Raw genomic sequence first — 22,138 nt, 5'->3', positions numbered from 1 at the left:
TATTTGCTTTGTTAGATTTTATACCACGCCAGCTGCTTTCAGCTGGTAAAATGGTGTAGAGAATATGTTGATATTCCCTCTTTATTACAAGGGCATTGCAGAAGGGACTAAGGTTCTGGGTTCAGACCTTGTCAGTAAATCTCTCATATATGCTCCTTCTTGATTTGTGTGGGGAAAGAAATTAAATGGAAAACATGTTCACTCTGAATAAGAATATATCCTAAGTGCTCATTTTAATAACTGAAAACCTAGAAGGTTTGCTCCAGCAACATAACATTTTATTTTGGTAATTTGAATTTTCACTTATTTTTTGACTATTGTAATGGGAAGACTTTCTAGTGGTGGTTTTAGGCAATGTGATAAATACAAAATATTTAAATTAACAATTGAAATTGGTTTTCTTTCTGTATTCTTTTGAATATGAAAAAGTGATGAGCTTTAGACTATTTGATGTAATGAAAGTGATCTAAAGGTCTGATGGTTTAGAACTGAAATCCAGGGAGAAGGTTAAATGACATTTATTTTCAGAAATATGTGGTTATCGGTGACCCCACACACAGTGCCAGTGCTAAACTGGTGTCTAAAATTGCTTACTGATGAGCATATCTGACCTTAAAGGGAATATATGGTCCATTTATTTTGTGGTTCTCATTAAATTCATTGCTGTGATGTGTTCAGTCTATGGTACTGAACAAAATAACTCAAATTGGTCAGGGAATTTGATTTAAAATGTGAATGAAAATTGTATTACCCAAGCTCTATTTGTTAGACATCCTTGACAGTTTACAGGAAAACTTCCTGGCTTAACTTTGACCTGCTCTTCTCATCACAGTTGCACATGGACACATAGTTTTGCAGTGCAGTGAGAGAATTTTACTGACATAACAGGTTTTCCGTTCAAGTAAAGCAACGTGATTAAATAATCAGGCCAGACTGCCTTACTGTCTAATCATGAGCTGCTTGGGGTTCTTGTCCCATTGAACTGTACCATTTAGCAGTATCACCAAGGTCGTTAAATCTCAGAAATTACTTTGGCAGGCACACTTGTATTGTAATCTAAAAAATGATTGCTGAAGAGTAAGAAACAGAATAAATGTGAACTAAGGTATTGTGAGCTAATACATGACAGTGCTCAAAAGGCGTTTCATGATGGTGTAAAACCTATAATTTTCAGTCTTAAATGGGAGTATAGTTTAAAACAAGGGATCAATTAGCTGATAACTAATGCAGTAGCACTAAATCTGTTTTTTCCTATACAGTCCATTGTTAACCCGTTCCTTCATATACAATCGGATGTTTATGTCTGCATTTGAGATTATTATTTTTCTTGTTGTGGGATTCAGGCAGACAGCATCTTCTGGGTTAAATATTAGAATTAAAATGAAAACTGGCTTTTGGATGATGACTTATGGTTTGCCTCATATTGGCTAATCCCAGGGACATATATCAAAGTGTTACAATAGTAGTTTATTGTTCTTTATCTTTCTTTTCTTATTAAGTTAGTAAGGGGTAGTGTTATTACTTTAAGGCTTGATGGGCTGAGACTGAACTCTCCAGTTTTGTCCTTTTTGGCAAATCATCTTCCTTTCTGAATAAAAGAGAAAAGAACATGTAGGCAATCACTGAAAAACTGAGTGATACAAGCTGAACTGAGCTGACAGGCACAGCTCAGTTCAGTTTATTTTATTTTAGATTTAAACATGTATTTTAGATATTACAAAGTCTCCTAACCCATTCAGCTTTTACATGTTAAGCAGTCAGCTGATAATTCTGACCTTTGCCCCCTCTTCTCTGCTCCAGGTTATGCAATGGTCTCAGCAGCACACCCAGATCTCCAGGTGCTTGTGTCCCTCTCTCGTGTGTTCCGGCTCTCTTCCCTCTGCTCTACAGCTGAGGTGGCTGTGATTTCCCTCCTGGCCAGCGCTCCCTAAGAGGCCAAGATTGCCAAGATCTGCCCCGTGGCGAGCATGACGGCCACCACGCGTGGCTCTCCGGTGGGGGGCAATGACAGTCAGGGCCAGGGCCAGGCTCCTGATGCTCAGAGCCAACCCCCACTGCCACAAAACCAGGTCAGCATCATCTTTCTAACACTCGTTTTAGATAGGTGAAATGAAGAAAAGAAAAAAACCCAAAAACGGTTATAGGAATGAAAAAAGATATTTGTTTTTGTTTTGTTTTGCTTTTTTCAGTCAACACAGCACAGTTTTTTTTTCTTTTTCTTTTGCTGATATTGCTCGTACCTAACCACACACAGATGCCCAGGGAGATGAAGAGAGAGGGGAGGTGGGGGCGGAAAAGGAGGGAGAAAGGGAGAGAAGGCGAAGCATCAATGAACAGAGCCTCCTGAGTGATGGATAAAGGGTGTGTGTGTGCGTGTCTTTGTGCGTGTGCAGGCCTGTGTTGGTTAGAGATGAGCTGTGGTGAGACGTGAGAGGCAAGCTGCCTATGTAGGTCAGCCAAGCAGAAGGAGCCTTCACCACACACCCCCACATTTTATATTTCTCAGTTATGCATCTCTTTCCACGTTGAGTATCCCTCCTTTACTCTTATACACAGCTGCTCACACCACCACCACTGTTGATGCGCACTCAAAAGATGAAAGAAAAAATAAAGTGGTTAAATGCATATTCATCGATGTACATTTTTGATTGTATTTCTCAAATACTCTTACTTCCAGTGTAGCCCATGTCAACTCTTATTATATTTCCTGTATGGTGAAATGAGTAATACTTCATATTTAAAGTATCAGAGTTATGATCACTTGAATGACCTTTCTTTTTTCTTTTGTTTTAAATCAAGCTTTTCACCAAAACTAGCGTAAGCAGGAAGTTAGAAAATGTCTATAATAGGAGCAGGTGGTCACAAACTAGCAGATCCTGTCCTAGCTGTTTGGTAACTATAGGACCTAATTTGGAGGAAAAAAATCCCTTTACATGTGAAAGGTTAATGTTTTTTTTCAGTCCTACCTTATTTTTGGGAATCCAATCTTCTCTCATGACAATGCATGCAAACTTCAGTATTTATTGCCTATTGACACTATCTCATCAAGCCAAACAGTTTAAAATCTGTTTGTCGGTTGAAAGCTTTTGTTTCAGTCAGTTCTCTTGGAAACTGTATGTAGTGCAGTTTCTTTTAATTGCACCCCTACTGGGAGATCCTTATGCAGCCTCTCCAAAGCTGACCCTAGTTGTTTGTTTAGTGTAGGATCATGGCTGTGCTAGCCCATATCTACTAACAAGCATCTTTGTCATGACATTGTTAGGCTTTGCCATAAGCCTCTCTGAACATATTCCACTTGTTGATATTTTGTTGACTATGTAAAAGCCATGCAGATTACAGAAGTTGAAAGTTGGCTTTTATGTAGGTTTATAGCGGCTGTATTCTGCTGCCAGGAGTACACAGAATATATCTTAAAACAAACAAACAAACAAAAAAACTTGTGTTATCAAACCACAGTCCAAAACGAATAAAATGGCTGTTTTGGCTTGTGGGAAAATTCTCTTAAATATTTATCATCACATGAGGTAAATCATTCAGTCCCTAACACACTGGTTTTTGTATCTTTAGTTTATTTGTTTTAAGTTAGCTGTAAGTGTTTTTGTTGTTAGGACAGATTTTTAAACAAAATGTGGGACTTCTTGTCCAACGGCTTTAGCCTGAACTAACATATTGTCTTGACTTGGCCACTGTGTCTGTAAAGGAACAACCTGCACCTGTTTCACCTCATCAGTGATGAAACTCTGAGACACACACTAATGTGATATCAGTAGCGGTACAACCAGCATTAGAGCAGAACATATTTCCTTTTCTAAAAGCAGAAACAAAAAGCCCCTGTTTTGAGCAGGTCTTCTGGTGCATCTCCAGCCTTGCTTTTGGTTCTTGAATGTACCTGGTTGACACATTCCCGCCCATTGTTATGCTTTCTAGCAGTACCTCACAGGTGATGTGTAAATCTACCATTTTTTGGGTTTTTATTTTTTGATAAAGTTATAAATGTGACTAAGTAAGCTATGCAATAAATGAGCTTCCTTTGTGAGACGTAATGCATTCAGTGATTTGTTTCTATATTTTGGTAAATTCCCTCTTTACTTGCTTTTTGTGGTTGAAAATTAAGCTCTAAACCTCAACCCAGTCAAAAATACAAAAAAACAAAACAGATTTACACTTGCCTGAAAAAGTAAATGATCCTGAGTGATAGTGTGACCTTCAGCTATACAAGCTAAGGCTTGAGTTAAGCATGCCTAGAGACCAGTTGGTGGCCTCTGTCAACCGTTGCTCATTAGGGGGGGGGGAAGTGTGCTGTGTGACCGGTCGGGAAGTGGTTGTAGGCAGTCACTGTAAAATTGATTGCTAAAGCCCCAGTCATACAGGCCTAGAAATCAGTCAGTCAGTGGTAATCCCAAGTTACAAAGGAAAAAAAGCATTATTCCTTCACTGGTTAGCTAGTGGTTCCTGGGTGATGTTAGCAGACACTCTGTGAAATTGGTCATAAAGAGAGAGGTTTTTTGTTTGTTTTTTTTTTGTTTTTTTTTTTAATCAAAGGCATGTGGATGTGTTTAAAAAAAAGAAGAAAAAAAAAGATAGGGGTGATATTTTATGACTTATGTCTTTTGCCCACTGAGCTAAAAAAATGAAAGATAACTGACTGTTAAGTGAACTGGATTTAATGGAGGTAATTGTCAGAAAAGATGAGAACAGTGAAATTGTTAGACAATGCTGCTTTTAAAGGTTAGGGTATTAAAGTTTAAATAAACTGAGGAAAAATGAAAATATAATTAGTTGGCCACTAACACTAGTTAGATGTTTTAGTAAAAACAAAGGAGTGAGTGTGCTGGAATAAAGCCATTGTTTTCCAAAATGCTGCCCAGGTGCAGGTCTTTTGAAATGAGGCATACTGCACATCGAGGGCCGTGCTGTCGTGTGTTTGTAAGCTGGTTCAGGCATTTTCTTTACATCAACTTATTGTTTGGTGCACTTTTTTGGAATTGGTGAATTTATTTGGATTTGTAGAAGCTAGGAATTGTTAATGTGTGAGTGCATTTTTTTTCAATTTGTTTCTGCATTCGTAATTAACCACATATATATCATTAGGTTTTTAGTTTGGATTTTAAGCTACATTTGCTTTTGATACTTGGTCTGCCATTGCATTTTTTTCCTTTCATAGCAGCATAGACCTGAAATCCAGAAAGATTATTACATGAGATCTGATTTTGATGGTCTGCATTTTTTCTAGACGTCATCTCCTAACTCATCTAATGAGAACTCTCCAGTGAGCCCACCAGATGAGCAGGGCCAGGGGGATGGTCCCCCTCAGCTGGAAGAGGAAGAGCCAGCTTTTCCTCACACTGACCTAGCCAAGCTCGATGACATGATCAACAGGTAGGTCACATTTAAATCTCAGCTATGACAGAGAGTAAACTCAAATTGTTTTGTAAGCATACATAACTTGGTTAATAACATTTTTTAAATTGGGGGGATGGGAGGACCCATGTCTCCTGGCATACTCTGCGGAGTCCATTTAAAGTTTGCTTCGTGTTCAGTCTGAACACATCACACCATTCACACTCTCACAGCAGAGTTGCCTAACAGCAAAGTAAATATAGCTCTTTGGGGTGCAGGTAGACAATATCAATGTAATATTTATGCATTTTACACAGGTGAATATTACAAATATTGCACAGTATCCTTTTCCTCTTTTTTTCTGGCGATTCATGTCTTTCTGTTCTCCTAGGCCTCGTTGGGTTGTTCCAGTTTTGCCAAAAGGAGAGTTAGAAGTCCTCTTGGAAGCTGCTATAGACCTGAGTAAAAAAGGTGGGAGTGCACAGAATGTTCTTTTTCATAGAGGAGCTTTGTGGCACTGACATCCTGCAGTCTGTGCTTATGGCTTTCACTGGCTAGTTTTTTGTCAATATAATATAATGTGAAACATCTAACAGATGTAGGAAATCTCTTTCCTTTGAGCTTGTTAAATAATGAAACACTCAGTAGAATATAAAATAGTCAGTGATTTCTTTTGCCTGTTTTACTTAATTTTCCTTGCGTGCTTTGCACATCAAGAGTTCCTGGATGTGTAAAAATACTTAAATAATTTACAAAGACATAAAATGGAATATTACAAAATCTTCATGTGTAGTTGTAAATTTCAGATGCAAGTGTTTTTGTAACTTTTTTAGAACTTCATCATATTGATTAATTGATTAAAAAGATTAGCACTAAACTCAAACATTTTCCCATTTGGTACTTGGTTTTGTACTTTTTGTTAAATACACATAACCTTTACTTTTTACTTAATCTGCAATATTGACATAATTATGTAAAGAGAACAGTGAAGAACTGGCCTTGCTATTGCAGTGTAGGTGTTCAGCTCTGTGCTGCCTATAACATTGCTAACAATTACCTTTTAAATGTTCTTTAAATTGATCCAAGATTTACAGTTATGCAATCAAAATATGTTGTTAACATATGTTTTGTATTTCTTATATGAAGTATACCAAAAGGACTTAACTTTTAAATTGCATCAGTGATGATATTAATCTCGTGCATATAGGGCAGTTGTCTCTTTTGATGAAATCCACCAAAGTCAGTGAGGAATCAAAAAGAGCGAGTTGTATACAGAGACATTTTTTGTACTGGAAGTGCCCATGACCTCCTTAGCAGAGGCTTCTCTCAGGTGCTTGTTGTTGCTAGGTTACAAAACCGTCTTCTTTAAAGTTTTCTCCTCTGTCATTATTTTTAGTGTTGCTACTGTAAGTTATGCCCCTTCTGATTGGTCTCTAAGAGAGAAGTGACATTGATGAGAGCAGGAGTATTCCCAAAACTGACCTGTGTTCAGCTGAGAGGCCTGTAAAGCGCAGCGGAAAACTGCTGTGTGCCTGAGGGCATTTTTTCTCTGAGGACTATGAGTGGTATCAGTGCTCAGCTTCATAGGATTTCTATAGAAAAGATGTGCTGACAGCACATAAAACTGCATATGGACACGGGTCCTTAGTTAGGTTCTTATTTTATGTTTATGTTAACTGAACAAGTTTATTATTCTTAGGCTTCAGACTCCTCTAAACACTTTTTCCAAGTGTTTTTCTTTTTCTACTGTTTGCCCTGGATAATGTCAGAAAGAAAGGAAATCCTTGACTCTCCAAACGTTCTGTTTATTAGAGGCACCCAATCAGAAGATAGTCAACTCAAATATGTTTTTCACTATATGAATGCTTTGTTGTTGTTGTTGTGCCTCTCATTCTTATTTTTCATCTCCTTTACCTTGCTATTATTATTATTATTATTATTATTATTATTATTATTATTATTATTATCTAATGGGTGACTTTTCTTGCAGGACTGGATGTGAAGTGTGAAGCATGTCAGAGGTTTTTCCGAGATGGTTTGACTATTTCCTTCACAAAAATCCTCACAGACGAGGCAGTCAGTGGTTGGAAGTTTGAAATCCATGTGAGTTTTTTTTGCTTCTGCCTTACAGTTTGGTTTGATTTTTTTTAAGATGACCATGCTTTCAAATAATCACAATAAAGAACCTATATAGTATATTTAAAAGCAAATTCACATTTTTATGAGATACAAAATCGTTCTTGTATGTTAGATGCTTTTCTAAAATTTGATTTAAAGGTCCAGATTGTCCTGATGAGGGATGGCGGTCTGTAAAACCTGTTTCTTCATTCTTTGCCTTTATCTCATTAGATACATCCATTGTTCAGATCTTAGGTTGGTCTGCAAAGTGAGTTGTTATGTAGTTTTTGTAGATTTAATAGAAAGAGGCATTTCCAGCAGTGATCAGTGATCTTTTTTCTTTTTTTCTTAAGCTCTTGTTCTTGAAATTGATCTGTGGAACGTACTTGAAATAAACCAGTAAGACAGATGTGTGAGGATTTAAAGGCGGAAAAGGGGTTTTTGTTTCTCTTCCTCACTGTGGATTCTTTTTTAAAATCTAATCTTTTTCAGTATATTATACATCATCATGCTTGTCACCTGCAGCTCCTTTTAAAATGAGACACTGAGAAGATGAAGCAGTCAGAGACTTGTAAAGTCTAAAAGCTTGCTGGGAATGCTGTGATGAGTCAGTCCTGTATTGATTGCTCATATCTGGTTTCTACAGACATGTGAACTAGCCAGGAGCCATGCAGAACAGCCTGGTTGCTGGAATTTGACCAATGGCGTGACTAGCAGGAGTGCTCTTCCTTTGTTTGTGTGGAAGTGTAATTTCTTTTGTTGACAATGTGGAATCCTCATTAAAGGCAACAAAATGTGGGTGTAATGAGTGAAATGTGCAATTTTTCTCTAGCTTGGGAGCTGAAGAGTTAAGCCTGTCAGACTTCAGGGTTACTGGGGAGAAACCATGAATAGTAAAATGTGTGTTGTAAGGCTGACCAGAAGTTAATCACAGCAGTGTCGAGGCTGGGCTTTTTCCAGTTCTTGATATTGTTCTTGTGATCCTGCCTTTCTTTCTTTTAAACTCGGGTTTTATTCCACAGAGGTGTATCATAAATAACACACACCGGTTGGTGGAGCTATGTGTGGCCAAGCTCTCTCAGGACTGGTTTCCTCTACTGGAGCTGTTGGCCATGGCCACCAACCCTCACTGCAAGTTCCACATCTACAATGGCACACGGCCCTCTGAGACCGTCCCTGCTGGAGCACAGCTGGCTGATGATGAACTCTACGCTCGACCACCAGACCCTCGATCTCCCAAGGTGACTCAGTACAACAGTTGACCATAAAAACTGTAAAATGACTAGTTTATAATCTGATTCGCATTAAGTGATCCAGACTGATCCAGTCATGCGTTTTGTATTGTATAACAAATCCTTAGGTGTATGGAAAATTGTCAAGATATGTCATGCAGAAGATGAGCTTTGAGTTTTCTTTCTTTTGAGGAGAGTTAGCTCATCTTTCTTCCTCAAGACAAACTCCATCAAGTGACATTTTAGTCTCGCCCTGAAGACCCTTTTGAAATAAAGAATCCCTCTCTGGAGCTGCCTGATAAAAAATAACATGGACTTCACTGTCCCTAAGACATTTAATGCTTATGTCAGAAAGCAGATTGTATAAAAGGGAAGGTGGATACACCAGAGAATAAGAATTGTACAGTAAAGGAGTGATGAATGCAGTGTGGGCACAGGGTCAGTAGAAGCAGTACTGCAGTATTGCTTGCCTGTCTGGCTGTCTATTGGCAGGGGGCCCAGGACTACTTAGTGTTTTACTGTGCTGTTACGTCAGAGATTATTATTATTATTATTATTACTATTATTTTTAGGAAATTTAAATCAAATTACTCATTACTAAATATTTAACAGCAGTGCCAAATTTAAAGTTAATTTTTAGCTAAAGGAAATGGTAAATGGCCTGTATTTATATAGCGCTTTACTAGTCCCTAAGGACCCCAAAGCGCTTTACATATCCAGTCATCCACCCATCCACACACACATTCACACACTGGTGATGGCAAGCTACATTGTAGCCACAGCCACCCTGGGGGGCACTGACAGAGGCAGTGGAAGACCAAAGGAAGACCAGCTACATTAAAATAAGAGTTGAAGTTTGAAGCTTGTTCTCCTTAGCAGTGTGCCTCTTTCACAAGCCATGCATCTCAACTGAGAATAAATATAGAAAACCAAAGAATAGATATGTTTCTTCAAGCTTGCCAATAGGAATTTAGTTTGAGAAGTTGTTCATTTACACAGAGAAAACAATTTCTGTTGTAGTTTCAACCTAAAGTCTCTGAATGGAAGCTGATGATAGTTTAGCCTGTGTAACCAACCTGACTTCACATTAAAGGGTGCTTATACAGTTTGTTTTTGTCCCTTGTTTATTCTGATCACAGGGTTGGTTGGTGGACTTAATAAACAAATTTGGCACGTTAAACGGGTTTCAAATTTTGCACGATCGCTTCATGAGCGGCCAAGCACTGAATGTCCAGATCATCGCTGCACTTATCAAGTAAGTGCTGACACAGCACAAGGTTTTACACCACGTTGCAAAGTGCTTTTGGTGCAATGGTCTTGTTTCTGGAACTGACTTTCTGTTTCTACTTTCTGTTTTACAGGCCTTTTGGCCAGTGTTATGAGTTTCTCACATTGCACACAGTAAAGAAGTACTTCCTTCCAGTCATCGAGATGGTTCCCCAGTTTCTAGAGAATCTCACAGATGAGGAGCTAAAGAAAGAGGCCAAGAATGAAGCCAAAAATGACGCACTGTCCATGATAATCAAGTCTCTGAAGAATCTGGCTTCTCGTGTACCAGGGCAGGAGGAGACCGTGAAGAATTTAGAGATTTTTAGGTTAAAAATGATTCTTAGGTAAATATCAAATTCAGTCTTCTCTGATAAAGATTTTGTTTAACTTTAAGTTTGATCAGGTTTTAAACATTTTATTTTTGTTTTTTACCACCAGGTTATTGCAAATTTCTTCTTTTAATGGCAAAATGAATGCACTAAATGAAGTTAACAAGGTCATCTCCAGTGTGTCCTACTACACTCATCGGCATAACCCTGAGGAGGAGGAATGGCTGACTGCAGAGCGTATGGCGGTACGCTCAGCTCTTAACATTTGTGTTTTACATCAGGGATTTTAATGTCTGTGAAATTCATTTCTCCTTTACACATCTCATTATGGTGCTTCAGGAATGGATCCAACAGAACCACATCCTGTCCATTGTGCTGAGGGACAGTTTGCATCAACCACAGTATGTCGAGAAACTGGAGAAGATCCTTCGCTTTGTTATCAAAGAGAAAGCTCTTACCATGCAGGATCTGGACAACATCTGGGCTGCACAGGTACTCTGCAATTGATCATTTAAAAAAAATAAAAAAATTATAGCCTAAGAGCCCTTACTCGTGGTTTTATCAACTACTCTTATTTTCATACGGAGGCAAAAATCAAAGTTAGATAAAACCTTGCAGATGGTTGAACAGATGCAGCAATACAGCACAGTACGGCATTGTTGCAAGATTACAAAACATGTTTTATGGGGCTTTGATCCAGGACGTGGTACGCACTGTGCTTGACGTTTGCGTTCAGTGCACTGTTTCAGGGACCTGTGGCCAAAGGAGCAAAATGGGCACTTTCAAAAACTTGTGCAAGATGTCAGTCATCTAAACTATTAACCCTTATTGCGGATATGCAGCAAGCTATGTCACTGTTAAAATGCATACCTGGTGCAGCTCTTTCCAAGAAAAGAATGCAGTAAATGCAGTACAATGGTACAAGCATACATGCACCAACGCACAATATCAAATTTTCCTCCCTTTTGTATTTGCTGTAGCAAAGGCAACTTCATTCTTCACAAGAGCTCCTGAGGTCTATGTTTGGGCTTTGCTCTGCATGGCGACAGACTGCCATTGCACAGTACAAGTCATTAAAAACGATGGCTTTCAGATTGCAGTGTGAAAGCACCTTTTAAATGTGTGGTTTTGTTTTGTCTTTTTCTTTTTTAGAGAGAGATTTTACTAGTGGTTTCTAAGAATCCTGACGATTATAATTGTTTTGCACTGGCGCCAGCTTTATTGGACTATGTTTTACAATTTTAAGATTTTAAAGATTGCCACATTCTTGTCAGTAGTGCGGAACAAATAATAAATAAATAAAAAGATGTGTCCTTGCCCAGGTATGTTTTATAGATTTGTTTTTTTTCTAACCTCAACCCTGTTTGTGCAGTATCTGTACAAACTGTGCCTCCATGGTGTGATCATGGCACACAGCTCTAGATTTCTGCAGTGCTCACACCTATAAATCGCTGAGAATGTATACGTCATCTTTCAAATCTGTCTTACAAGAAAGAGCTGGCAAAGATTCAAAAGAATACAATCAGCTGACAGAACAGAACAATAATCAACGAATCATTAAAAACAATTGCAAGGATAATTAAACCTGTTAGCAATGATCACAACTTTAATTTAAGGACAGGTTCGACTTTATTCTAGTTGAAGAGTGCGTATGTACTTGACATGCCAAGTTTGCTGCTTGCATTGGGGAATATTGAAGGTTATGTTTTTACTGGGTTTTGAATTGTAGTTAGAAAATTTAAAGAGATGAGAAATATGAGGAGGATTGGGAGCAGTAATAGTCTCTTATAAATGGATGACATGTACAAAGCACCACTACTTATTGGCTAAAAGCAATTGAATCCAACCTTTTCAATACATAAGTTTAAAGTTTTTCATAACTTTTGAAGTGTTGTATTCTATGGTAGATACTGATGTAGTTTTGTTTTGCAGCAGGACACTAAAATGTATGCACATAGTCAAGGACAGACATGAAGGTTGGACTGCATGATATTTTTTTAAGCTGGCAAAATACAGACATCCTTTTATTCTTAGCAAAAAGGTTAGATAGAAAGTATGAGATGGAAGGTGAGTCAGGGCTGAGCTGGGGTGGAGCCTGAAGCATGTAGCACACTGTCATCACCAAGAAAAGGACGTGATTTGGAAAGTAAACTTCTCTGGACCAGACTTCACGCACTTTCAACATTCTAGTAAATTGACTTAAAATGATCCACTGTTAATAGGGAATTTTCTCTCATTTAAACAAGCAAATTAGAATATACTTTTTGTAGTGTCTTTATAATAGCCAGAGTAAACCCTTTATCACAAAGTTTCTGGTAGAATATAAATATTGTGACCCTGACAGCTGAACTGTTCTGTGTATGTCTGCAGGCTGGTAAACACGAGGCCATCGTTAAAAATGTCCACGACCTGTTGGCTAAGCTGGCGTGGGACTTCTCGCCTGAGCAGCTGGATCACCTTTTTGACTGTTTCAAGGTGAGTAAGACTTGTCCTCAGTAGTTACAGGCGATAAAGGATTTTTGTCCACAATGTATATTTTTCATTTGCTTTCAGCTGAATCGTGCTGCAGTGTAATTGTTCCACTGATACTACTGTAACCCCCCCCCCCCCCCCCCCCCCCAACTTCTATAGGCAAGCTGGACCAATGCCAGCAAGAAGCAGCGTGAAAAACTGTTGGAACTTATTCGCCGCTTGGCTGAGGATGATAAGGATGGTGTGATGGCCCACAAGGTCCTTAACTTGCTGTGGAACCTAGCACACAGCGATGATGTGCCTGTAGACATCATGGACCAGGCTCTCAGTGCTCACATCAAGATATTGGACTATAGTTGCTCACAGGTACATGCTGCGGTTTATGTTTGACTCCAAAAATATGAAAATAATAGGCTGGTCTTTCTTAACTCTATACTGATGATGTTTAATTTTCATTCACAGGACAGAGACACCCAGAAGATTCAATGGATAGATCGCTTCATAGAGGAGCTACGAACCAATGACAAATGGGTGATCCCTGCCCTTAAGCAAATCAGAGAAATCTGTAGCCTCTTTGGAGAAGCTCCTCAAAACCTCAGGTAAGGTCATGGTGGAAATATATTCCTACATAAATGCACAAAAAGCACAGTTCTAATACTGGCAATTATTTTTTTTTTTATTAAAGGTATCATTTACTGTACTTTTAATGCTTTATAATGAATCATTTATATTTATTTTGCACAGAATGCCTGAACACTCATAAAGAAAACATAATTTTCTGTGTTTGAGCTGAGCATTTATCCCAATGGCTGAGGCGTGTCAATTTTGCATTTCAGAAAATTAATGGCATTGCAGTTTACATTTTATTACACCGCTGTAAGATAACATTTTTTGTCTGCAACTCATTCCAGTGCACTAATTATCCATCAGCACTAACCAACAAAGCTGGACAACCTTTTTTTTTTTCTTCCTTATTTGTTCAATATCTCTCAGTAAATCAGTCAAGCAGCATGGGTTGGTGAGCATTGTTTTGTTTTGAATACACTGGAAAGAGCTGAAAAGCTGCACTTTCCGCTTTAATTCGGACCAAAAGCTTTTACATAAGATCGCATCATGCCAGTCAAAATACACAATACTTTATAGACACGATACTAGTTCTGTCCAGTAAATAATATTAGTTAATTAAGTTCATCTGAGCAACTTTACAGATCACAAATATACCTTAATGGAATTCAGCCATTATCAATTTAATTATTAACACTTGGCTTTTTCCCAAAGTGTAAGTCAAGCATACATTAAAGCTTGTTCTGCGAGTGAATCAGGTTATCGTGCAGCCCCCCCCCCCCCTTTCTTTTTTCTTTTTTCTTTTCTTTTCTTTTTTTTTTTTAAAGCTGTGTACTCTAGCAACTCAGGGTCTTCAGGCCCCAGAGTAGCATTGATTTAAAGTTACTATAATAAATAATTTTAAGTTTGATTGTGCAACATTAAATTGTTTAGACTTGGAGTAGTGTTTTTCTTTAATAGTAACTGTAGAAAATATGTAGCACACATGCCTGTTGTTTTTCAGAAAGAAAATGCCAATTTACATACAAACGAGCTTAGCGGGGTAAGTTTAATGCTAATTCCAGGGCTCTTCCTATTTCTGTGTTACGTCAAGTCTAACTTTCTCTTTGACATATTAAAATGTATAAAAAATGCAAAATCCCTGCCGTGAATACGCTTAAGCAATTCCTTCATGGGTTTCATCTCAAATGACTTACTGCTTATTCAAATTCCTTAAAGTTTGTGCATGTGTAGGTCAGGCAAGATTAGGACAGCTCTAAATTGCATTAACTTTTATCATTAATGTTGTGTTGTTTGAAACCTTGGTGACCCAGGTGGCAAGTGTTTGCTTAGCTGTCAGGTTGTTTATAGGAGCAATTCCCCTTAAGAGCAAAAATGAGTCCTACAGAGAATTATAGCTTATATACCAAAGTTGCATCAGTTTGTTTCATAATTGTAATTGATGACTGTCTTTAGTAAGGATTTTTGTTTTGAAGTCACATGAGGCTTCTAACAACTTAAGTGTGACAGGTCTGTGGACTGCTTACATGAGTAACTAATGTTGTGCTCTCAGATTTGAACAGAATCAGGGTAATCTCGGTATTTATGGTGACATTAATACATTCAGGGTGTGGTTGATTCTTTCAAAGCGGTTACTCAATGATGTAAAATGTAGTTATTTAATAGGTGAAGAACAGCCATCACTGGATAAACTCTAGTGTGTTTAATTTCTCTAGAGACGCTTGGTGGGAGTTTCTTGGTGGGAGCCATGGTGCATACACAGCATTTAATCTAGTAGTGAGTTGCACAGCTCAATGAAAGGTCCTTTGAGATGGAGCCCAGCTCTTCCTGATGCCTTTCAGCTCAAATCATTCAATGCAAAAATATCAGGGGTATTTCATGCCTTGGATCCACATGTCTCATTTATGTTAACATGTTTTTTTCCCCCTTTTTTTAGTGTTATATATATTTTTTAAATGTTATATTTTTTTATGAATTCAAATTGATAATTGGTGTCATCACTGTACTGTTTTTTTTTTAAGTTGTTCTTATAAGACAATATAGCTGATGAGTATAATGGGATGGGGGAAAAGAAGAAATATTAAAATGATTTTTAAGTATCTGCTGATTCTCGCAGGACTCTTTATGGTTTATACTGGCTCTCAAAAGTACAGGTTTGCAGGCTTATTCATTTTCAGACCAAAACATTCTTGTGGAAATAAGGCATGAAATGGCCTTTATTGATATGACTTTCTTTGCTGGTTATTCTATAGCATACATACACACAGAGATGCAATAAAAGCTGCTTTATTTATGCCCCTAATACAGACATATGAGAAATCAGTCTTGCTATGTTTTCTCAATCACAGTTGTATCACTAAAAGTATGTAGATTCAATTTCAGGCTGGTCAACAGTCTTGTGTTTTTACTCACTGCTTTAAAACCGCCTATATCCACCAATCATCCTGCTGTTCTCTCTTCAGTCAAACTCAGAGAAGTCCCCATGTTTTTTACCGCCATGACCTGATCAACCAGCTGCAGCATAACCACGCACTGGTGACGCTTGTGGCTGAGAACCTCTCAGCCTACATGGAGACCATGAGGCAGTTGTCTAAAGGTACTTTGGTCAGACCAGATATGGTCCTCTATATTAGTTGTGTCAGTTGAATTGTGTACAACCTGCTGTGTGACTCAACATGTCTCTTTTTCAGAGGAACAAGCAGAGTTCGACCCACAGACAGTTAGACCAGGAAGCCGCTATAGCCATGTCCAGGAAGTCCAGGAAAGGCTCAACTTCCTGAGGTACATTACATTGGGCATTGCATAGTTAAATATATAAAATGTAGTAGTAAAGTAGTACTCCTTGGAGGGAAAAAGAAAGAAACAAGGTAGGATCCTGTGTAAAAATGTGCAAATATGATACAAGTCCACATATTGCGTCAACATCACTCTGACCTTCTGGTCACCAGGGTCCATTTAAATTTAAATTTGTATGTACCAGGTTTCTGCTAAAAGATGGCCAGCTGTGGCTGTGTGCCCCGCAGGCCAAGCAGATCTGGAAGTGTCTGGCTGAGAACGCAGTGTTTCTCTGTGACCGTGAGGCTTGCTTTAAATGGTATGGCTCTATTTCTCCTTGCCTATGGCATAATTAGTTTCTTAATTGAAATTTGATAATCACAAAGTATGCTTTCTGAACGATGTGTTTCTTTCCCATCACTTAATAGGTACTCCAAACTGATGGGTGACGAGCCAGATCTGGACCCAGACATCAATAAGGACTTCTTTGAGAACAATGTTTTGCAGTTGGATCCCTCTCTGCTGACAGAGAATGGGATGAAGTGCTTTGAGAGGTTCTTCAAGGCTGTCAACTGCAGGGAGGGGAAATTGGTAGCAAAGCGCAGGGCCTACATGATGGATGACCTGGAACTAATAGGCTTGGACTATCTCTGGAGGGTGAGGAGAGAAGTTGCAACAGGCACACATGAACATTTTAGTTTTCTTTAACATTTATTTTTTAAGGTCATGAGAATTTGATTTAGGAGAAAAAAAATTGTACCTTGAAGATTGTAATCACGTTCTCTTTTTTTTTTCACCTTTCTTGCCACTTTAGTGCCCCAGAGCTAAGATGTCTAACTTACAAATTCTCTGTTTAGGTGCTTTAATAAAGATTTACTGTGCATGCTCTGCAGCTTTGAAGCTTCACACAACTACCTGATGTTTGGGTTGTTAATGTTTTCACATGGCCTTTAAAGATGAGGCTGCTGTGCACTTATCTCAGACATCCACACACATGAATGTATTAAAGACTGACTTGCAGCTCTTCTGTTTTCTCCCAGGTGGTGATTCAAGGAAGTGACGACATTGCAAACCGAGCCATAGACCTGCTGAAAGAAATCTATACCAATCTGGGACCAAAACTACAAGTTAACCAGGTACTGTGACTTCTCTCAGTTAGAGAAACTGTTTCATCTGCTGTTCCAAATTGTTAGTTCGCATGTGTCAGTTAACAAATGTACTATATACATTAGTAATATCGAAGTCTTTGACCATTTTTTTTCTTGTCTCCCCTTTTAGGTTGAAATTCACGAAGACTTCATCCAGTCATGTTTTGACCGCCTGAAGGCATCCTACGACACCCTTTGTGTGTTAGATGGAGATAAAGACAGCATTAACTGTGCCCGTCAGGAGGCCATCCGCATGGTACGAGTTCTCACTGTGCTTAAGGAGTACATCAATGAGTGTGACAGTGACTATCATGAAGAGAGGACTATACTGCCCATGTCAAGGTACTGTCGCAATTACATCATTGATTCAGTTATCATAAATGCCCATATCTCATTTGTCGAATGTCATCCGATTGACAAATAAAAACATGAGACATGAAAACAAAACTACAGCACAAACATTTTGCAACATTTCTCTTCATGAGATAAGTAAGGTGTTGACATTACTTTTACTATATTTCAGTTACCTCTTTACTCTTTTCTTCTTGCAGAGCTTTCCGTGGGAAGCATATCACATTGATTGTACGTTTCCCCAACCAAGGTCGACAGGTGGATGATTTGGATATCTGGTCACACACAAATGACACAATTGGCTCGGTTCGGCGTGGTATTCTAAACAGGATAAAAGCAAATGCTGCCCATACCAAGATCGAGCTCTTTATTGGTGGAGAGGTTGTTGATCCAGCTGACGACAGGAAGCTGATTGGACAGCTCAATTTGAAGGACAAAACGGTGAGAGAGTGATATTCTGTTGGACTGACAAAAGAATCACTCTGATGAAGCTGCTGTACTGTGATTATTTTTTTTGTACTAATATATGTACTAATATATTTATTTTTGCTCTTTATTAATAATGCATTAACGCTGCCTATACCAATATTAAGACTTTGAAATAAAAATGTTTCCTTGCACGGTAACTGTTTTTATACAGCTTATCACAGCCAAGCTGACCCAGGTGAGTGCCAATATGCCCTCGAGTCCAGACAGCTCATCTGACTCATCCACTGGCTCTCCTGGTAACCACGGTAACCACTACAGTGATGGCCCCAACCCTGAGGTGGAGAGCTGTCTTCCGGGTGTGGTAAGTAAAGTGAATAGATTCTGCATAAGCTGCACATGCAGTTTCCATGTTCCATATATATTCCATATACTTGTACAGCACTAACAAGTGCTAGTTGATAGTTAATCAGACTAGAGCTGGGCGATATATCGAGTTTTTAAAACATATCGATATATTTTTATACGAGATATAAGATGTGACAATATCCTTTATATCGATATAGTCTATGTTACGTTATAATTATAGTTGTGGAGCCGCAAGTTTGCCTCTCTTTCGTCCACTTTTGTCTCTACGCAACGTTACTCCGCCTCGCCTTCACTGAAGACAACTCCCCCTCCTCCCCCATCGCTTCACGTGCAGGCAGCGACAAGACGGACACGGCAAATCTCCGTTAACGAGTTACTGCGCATCGCCCCATGCGTGGGGCTGGACGGCGTCAACGCGCTAACGAGCTAACCGCGCTAACGAGCTAACAGCGCTAACCCTAAAATCCTTTCATTCTCTCAAAAGTTGATAGCGCGCCTTATGTATGAATTCTGGTTGTGCTTGATGGCCGCGAACCGATTTTATGTGGTACACGGCGCTCAGCAATCTGTCAAAATGTTTGAGTACGACTTTGGTCAGCTACGGAGCTGCACCGCTTGATAGGTTGTCGGCGCATTACGGCTACCGAGGAGCTTCGCGGAGTGATACGTACTGTGCATCAACGTAATATTACCGTATTGTGTGTGTATAAGGACCATAAATGGCACCTGTAAGAGACGTGGTTATGAAGCGGATTTCAAACTCCAGGCTGTCAGTCACACAGCAAAACTTGGGAACAGAGCAGCTGTGAAATCTGTCTTTGTTATTACGCTCAGCGTCTTTTAGTTTATATTTTGACTGCACAATTGTGAGCTCTTTGTTTAGCACAAAAACAACCTTGTTTTCTTTTATTTATGGAGCATGATTATTTAATGAATGCTCATAATTTAATTTTGAGTAATTTTTCATGTACATCTGTGCTGTATGTTAATAAAAGTGCCTGTGTGACATCTGGGACACAGCTTTGACTAAGACCTCTCTTTTTGTTCTTACTTTATGGCTTAAAAAAAAAATCGAGATATATATCTTATATCGCCATCCAGCTAAAAAATATCGAGATATGAATTTTGGGTCATATCGCCCAGCCCTAAATCAGACCCCTCTAAATATGATGCAGTAATGCAATTATGTGCTGCTCAGTATGTAAGCAGACGTACTGTAACACCCTCTGCTCTCTTTTAGATTATGTCGCTGCATCTGCGCTACATTTCCTTCCTGTGGCAAGTGGCCGACCTGGGGTGTAACCTTAACATGCCCCTGCTTAGAGATGGAGCTCGAGATCTCATGAAACTCATGCCCCCGGGTATTACACACACCTGTGCTCACAATATTACACACCTAGGTTGCTTGGTGATAATGTACTCCTATGCTAATGCACACAGACGGTGTTATTTTAAGTGGTCTTGTTTGTGCGGTTTCTTTGTCCTTAGATAACACTACAGTGGAGAATCTGAGAGCTGTTTGTCTGGACCATGCCAAGCTTGGTGAGAACAGCCTGAGTCCTTCTCTGGACTCACGCTTCTTTGGCCCCTCACCCTCACAAGTGCTCTACCTCATTGAGGTGAGTGTCACTGTGCCCTGCCTTGTTATACATTGTGTTCCCTTTTATCTATATACCCTTCATTATCAGATTTGCATAATGTATGCTGCTGTACATTGACCAGCAGTGGAACAACCCCAATGGCACCTGTAATTTTATAGTGTAATCTGTATTTAATAGGAATATTACACAGGAGTGAGTTTTGTTAGGGTTTTTTTTTTTTTCCCAGCCCTCATTATGTTTTTAAAGAACTTTTTTTCCTCCACTAATAGGGCATGCAGTCACTGCCTATGGGGAGTTGACAAGCAAGGGACAAAAATGAAATAAACATACATTGGATGAATATGATTTTTGCTGAGAATGTGTTTTTAAAAATGAGTTTGCTGAAGCTGCCATGCTGGTTGTTTCATCCAGATTAAACTTTCAGTCCCAACGATTGACAAAGGCTGTGGGGTGTGGCTTTTGAACCTGTTTGATTCTTGGATGTGGGGCGTGCTAGAAAAATGTAAGATTGATTTTTTTCTTGTGTGCGTTCCAGGTTGTGTATGCTTTGCTGATGCCAGCCAGTGCCACTCTGGGCGAGGATGCCAGCGACTTCCAGTATAATTTCTTGAAAAGCGGTGGTCTGCCCCTGGTTTTAAGCATGCTCACCAGAAACAACTTCCTCCCATCTGCTGACATGGAGACACGGCGTGGAGCTTACCTCAATGCGCTCAAGATCGCCAAGCTCCTCCTGACTGCAGTAGGCTTTGGACACGTGAAGGCTGTTGCTGAGGCCTGCCAGCCTAATGCAGAGGGAAATATTCCTGTCTCTCCGGTTAGGTCACACTCATGATGCACACATAGACAAACCTGTATTACTTGTTTGACACTAGCACATATGCTTGCCATACTCTTACGTGCCTGCTTCTTTCTCAACACCTCTCTGCAGATAAATCAGGCTACTCATGACCAGGCACTGGTCCTCCAGAGTGCCCTGCAAAACATCCCCAACCCTGCCTCAGAATGCATGCTACGAAATGTAGCCATTCGCTTGGCCCAGCAGATTTCTGATGAGGTAAATTTTAGTGAGATAAGTTAAAGGAACTGATTTCTTTAAATTGTTTTTTGTTTGGTTTTTTAGGGAGGTCACGGTATCTTACCTTTAAAAACAAAAAAAATAAAATAAATAATTATTTTTTATGATAAAGGCAAATGTGTTTATAAGCATTAAAAGGGCTGCGATTAAGGGCTGACATAAGTAGGTTGATATATAGTTATAATTATTATATGTTGATATGAAAAGCATAAAATATATTCAAGCAAACACTGGATGAGTAGACCCATTTGAGCTATTATGTCTGTAACAGTAGATTTTCTGGAACTGTTTTTTTCACTAGAATTTCTTCCAGGCATCGAAGTACATCCCGGACATTTGTGTGATCCGTGCTATACAGAAAATTGTGTGGGCATCAGGCTGTGGTACAGTGCAGCTTGTTTTCAGTTCCAATGAGGAAATCAGCAAAATCTATGAGAAGGTAAAAATGACTCTGAATGCTGATGTGTTTTGTTGACTGTGTTCCAGCAGCACTTTAAACTGTCTGCCATCAGGTGTTTGATGTATGAGGAAAGAATGCTAAAGCTTGATCAGCAAAAGTCTAAATCTATATGAGGTTTTGATCAGCCTGGTGACCTTTATCTGTCTTTGTTTTTGTAGACGAATGCAGCAAAGGAACCAGATGGAGAGGATGAGCAGGTGTGCTGTGAGGCCCTGGAGGTGATGACACTGTGTTTTGCCCTCATGCCCACAGCTCTGGACACACTCAGTAAAGAGAAGGCGTGGCAGACCTTCATCATAGACTTGCTGCTACACTGCCACAGCAAGTAAGGATACCAGTTTGCATTCTAGCCACCTTCTGAGGCATGAGATTTAAGCTTTGGGTGGGGGAGACATGATGCTGATTTTGAAATCTGTTTTCAACAGATCGGTGCGGCAAATGGCCCAGGAGCAGTTCTTCCTTATGGCAACTAGGTGCTGTATGGGCCATCGACCCCTTCTCTTTTTTATCACCCTCCTCTTTACTGTACTAGGGGTGAGTGGCTATATTTCTTTTGTATTTTAATACCATAACATCACTGCAGTCCACACAACAGAATCCTAACTTAAT

At 39.2% G+C, this 22,138-nt stretch overlaps 1 protein-coding gene across 7 annotated transcripts in view; it reads left to right on the top strand.

The window, feature by feature from the left end:
• usp9 (ubiquitin specific peptidase 9) overlaps nucleotides 1-22,138 on the top strand; it is a 37,489-nt gene that overhangs the window by 2,311 nt on the left and 13,040 nt on the right. For 2 of the 7 annotated variants that reach the window (XM_080290399.1, XM_026145955.2), the window contains exons 2-29: nucleotides 1,801-2,069; nucleotides 5,234-5,379; nucleotides 5,732-5,811; nucleotides 7,331-7,443; nucleotides 8,481-8,699; nucleotides 9,830-9,945; nucleotides 10,052-10,303; nucleotides 10,398-10,533; nucleotides 10,628-10,780; nucleotides 12,659-12,763; nucleotides 12,920-13,126; nucleotides 13,223-13,359; nucleotides 14,328-14,366; nucleotides 15,787-15,920; nucleotides 16,015-16,105; nucleotides 16,305-16,418; nucleotides 16,528-16,756; nucleotides 17,140-17,235; nucleotides 17,378-17,589; nucleotides 17,799-18,039; nucleotides 18,239-18,388; nucleotides 19,634-19,754; nucleotides 19,882-20,012; nucleotides 20,530-20,808; nucleotides 20,923-21,048; nucleotides 21,383-21,508; nucleotides 21,688-21,854; nucleotides 21,955-22,063. In XM_080290399.1, the coding sequence (XP_080146525.1) occupies nucleotides 1,968-2,069; nucleotides 5,234-5,379; nucleotides 5,732-5,811; nucleotides 7,331-7,443; nucleotides 8,481-8,699; nucleotides 9,830-9,945; nucleotides 10,052-10,303; nucleotides 10,398-10,533; nucleotides 10,628-10,780; nucleotides 12,659-12,763; nucleotides 12,920-13,126; nucleotides 13,223-13,359; nucleotides 14,328-14,366; nucleotides 15,787-15,920; nucleotides 16,015-16,105; nucleotides 16,305-16,418; nucleotides 16,528-16,756; nucleotides 17,140-17,235; nucleotides 17,378-17,589; nucleotides 17,799-18,039; nucleotides 18,239-18,388; nucleotides 19,634-19,754; nucleotides 19,882-20,012; nucleotides 20,530-20,808; nucleotides 20,923-21,048; nucleotides 21,383-21,508; nucleotides 21,688-21,854; nucleotides 21,955-22,063 (4,131 nt within the window). In that variant the 5' untranslated portion in view covers nucleotides 1,801-1,967. Of the gene's footprint in view, nucleotides 1-1,800; nucleotides 2,070-5,233; nucleotides 5,380-5,731; nucleotides 5,812-7,330; nucleotides 7,444-8,480; nucleotides 8,700-9,829; nucleotides 9,946-10,051; nucleotides 10,304-10,397; nucleotides 10,534-10,627; nucleotides 10,781-12,658; nucleotides 12,764-12,919; nucleotides 13,127-13,222; nucleotides 13,360-14,327; nucleotides 14,367-15,786; nucleotides 15,921-16,014; nucleotides 16,106-16,304; nucleotides 16,419-16,527; nucleotides 16,757-17,139; nucleotides 17,236-17,377; nucleotides 17,590-17,798; nucleotides 18,040-18,238; nucleotides 18,389-19,633; nucleotides 19,755-19,881; nucleotides 20,013-20,529; nucleotides 20,809-20,922; nucleotides 21,049-21,370; nucleotides 21,509-21,687; nucleotides 21,855-21,954; nucleotides 22,064-22,138 lie in introns of all 7 variants that reach the window. The other 5 variants (XM_026145956.2, XM_026145951.2, XM_026145960.2 and 2 more) reach the window with 3 other exon arrangements.

Source organism: Astatotilapia calliptera, chromosome 16 (genome assembly GCF_964374335.1).
Source record: "Astatotilapia calliptera chromosome 16, fAstCal68.1, whole genome shotgun sequence".
NCBI lineage: Eukaryota > Metazoa > Chordata > Actinopteri > Cichliformes > Cichlidae > Astatotilapia > Astatotilapia calliptera.
Note: the sequence above shows the minus strand (reverse complement) of the source record. Positions and strands in the feature narration are given on the sequence as shown.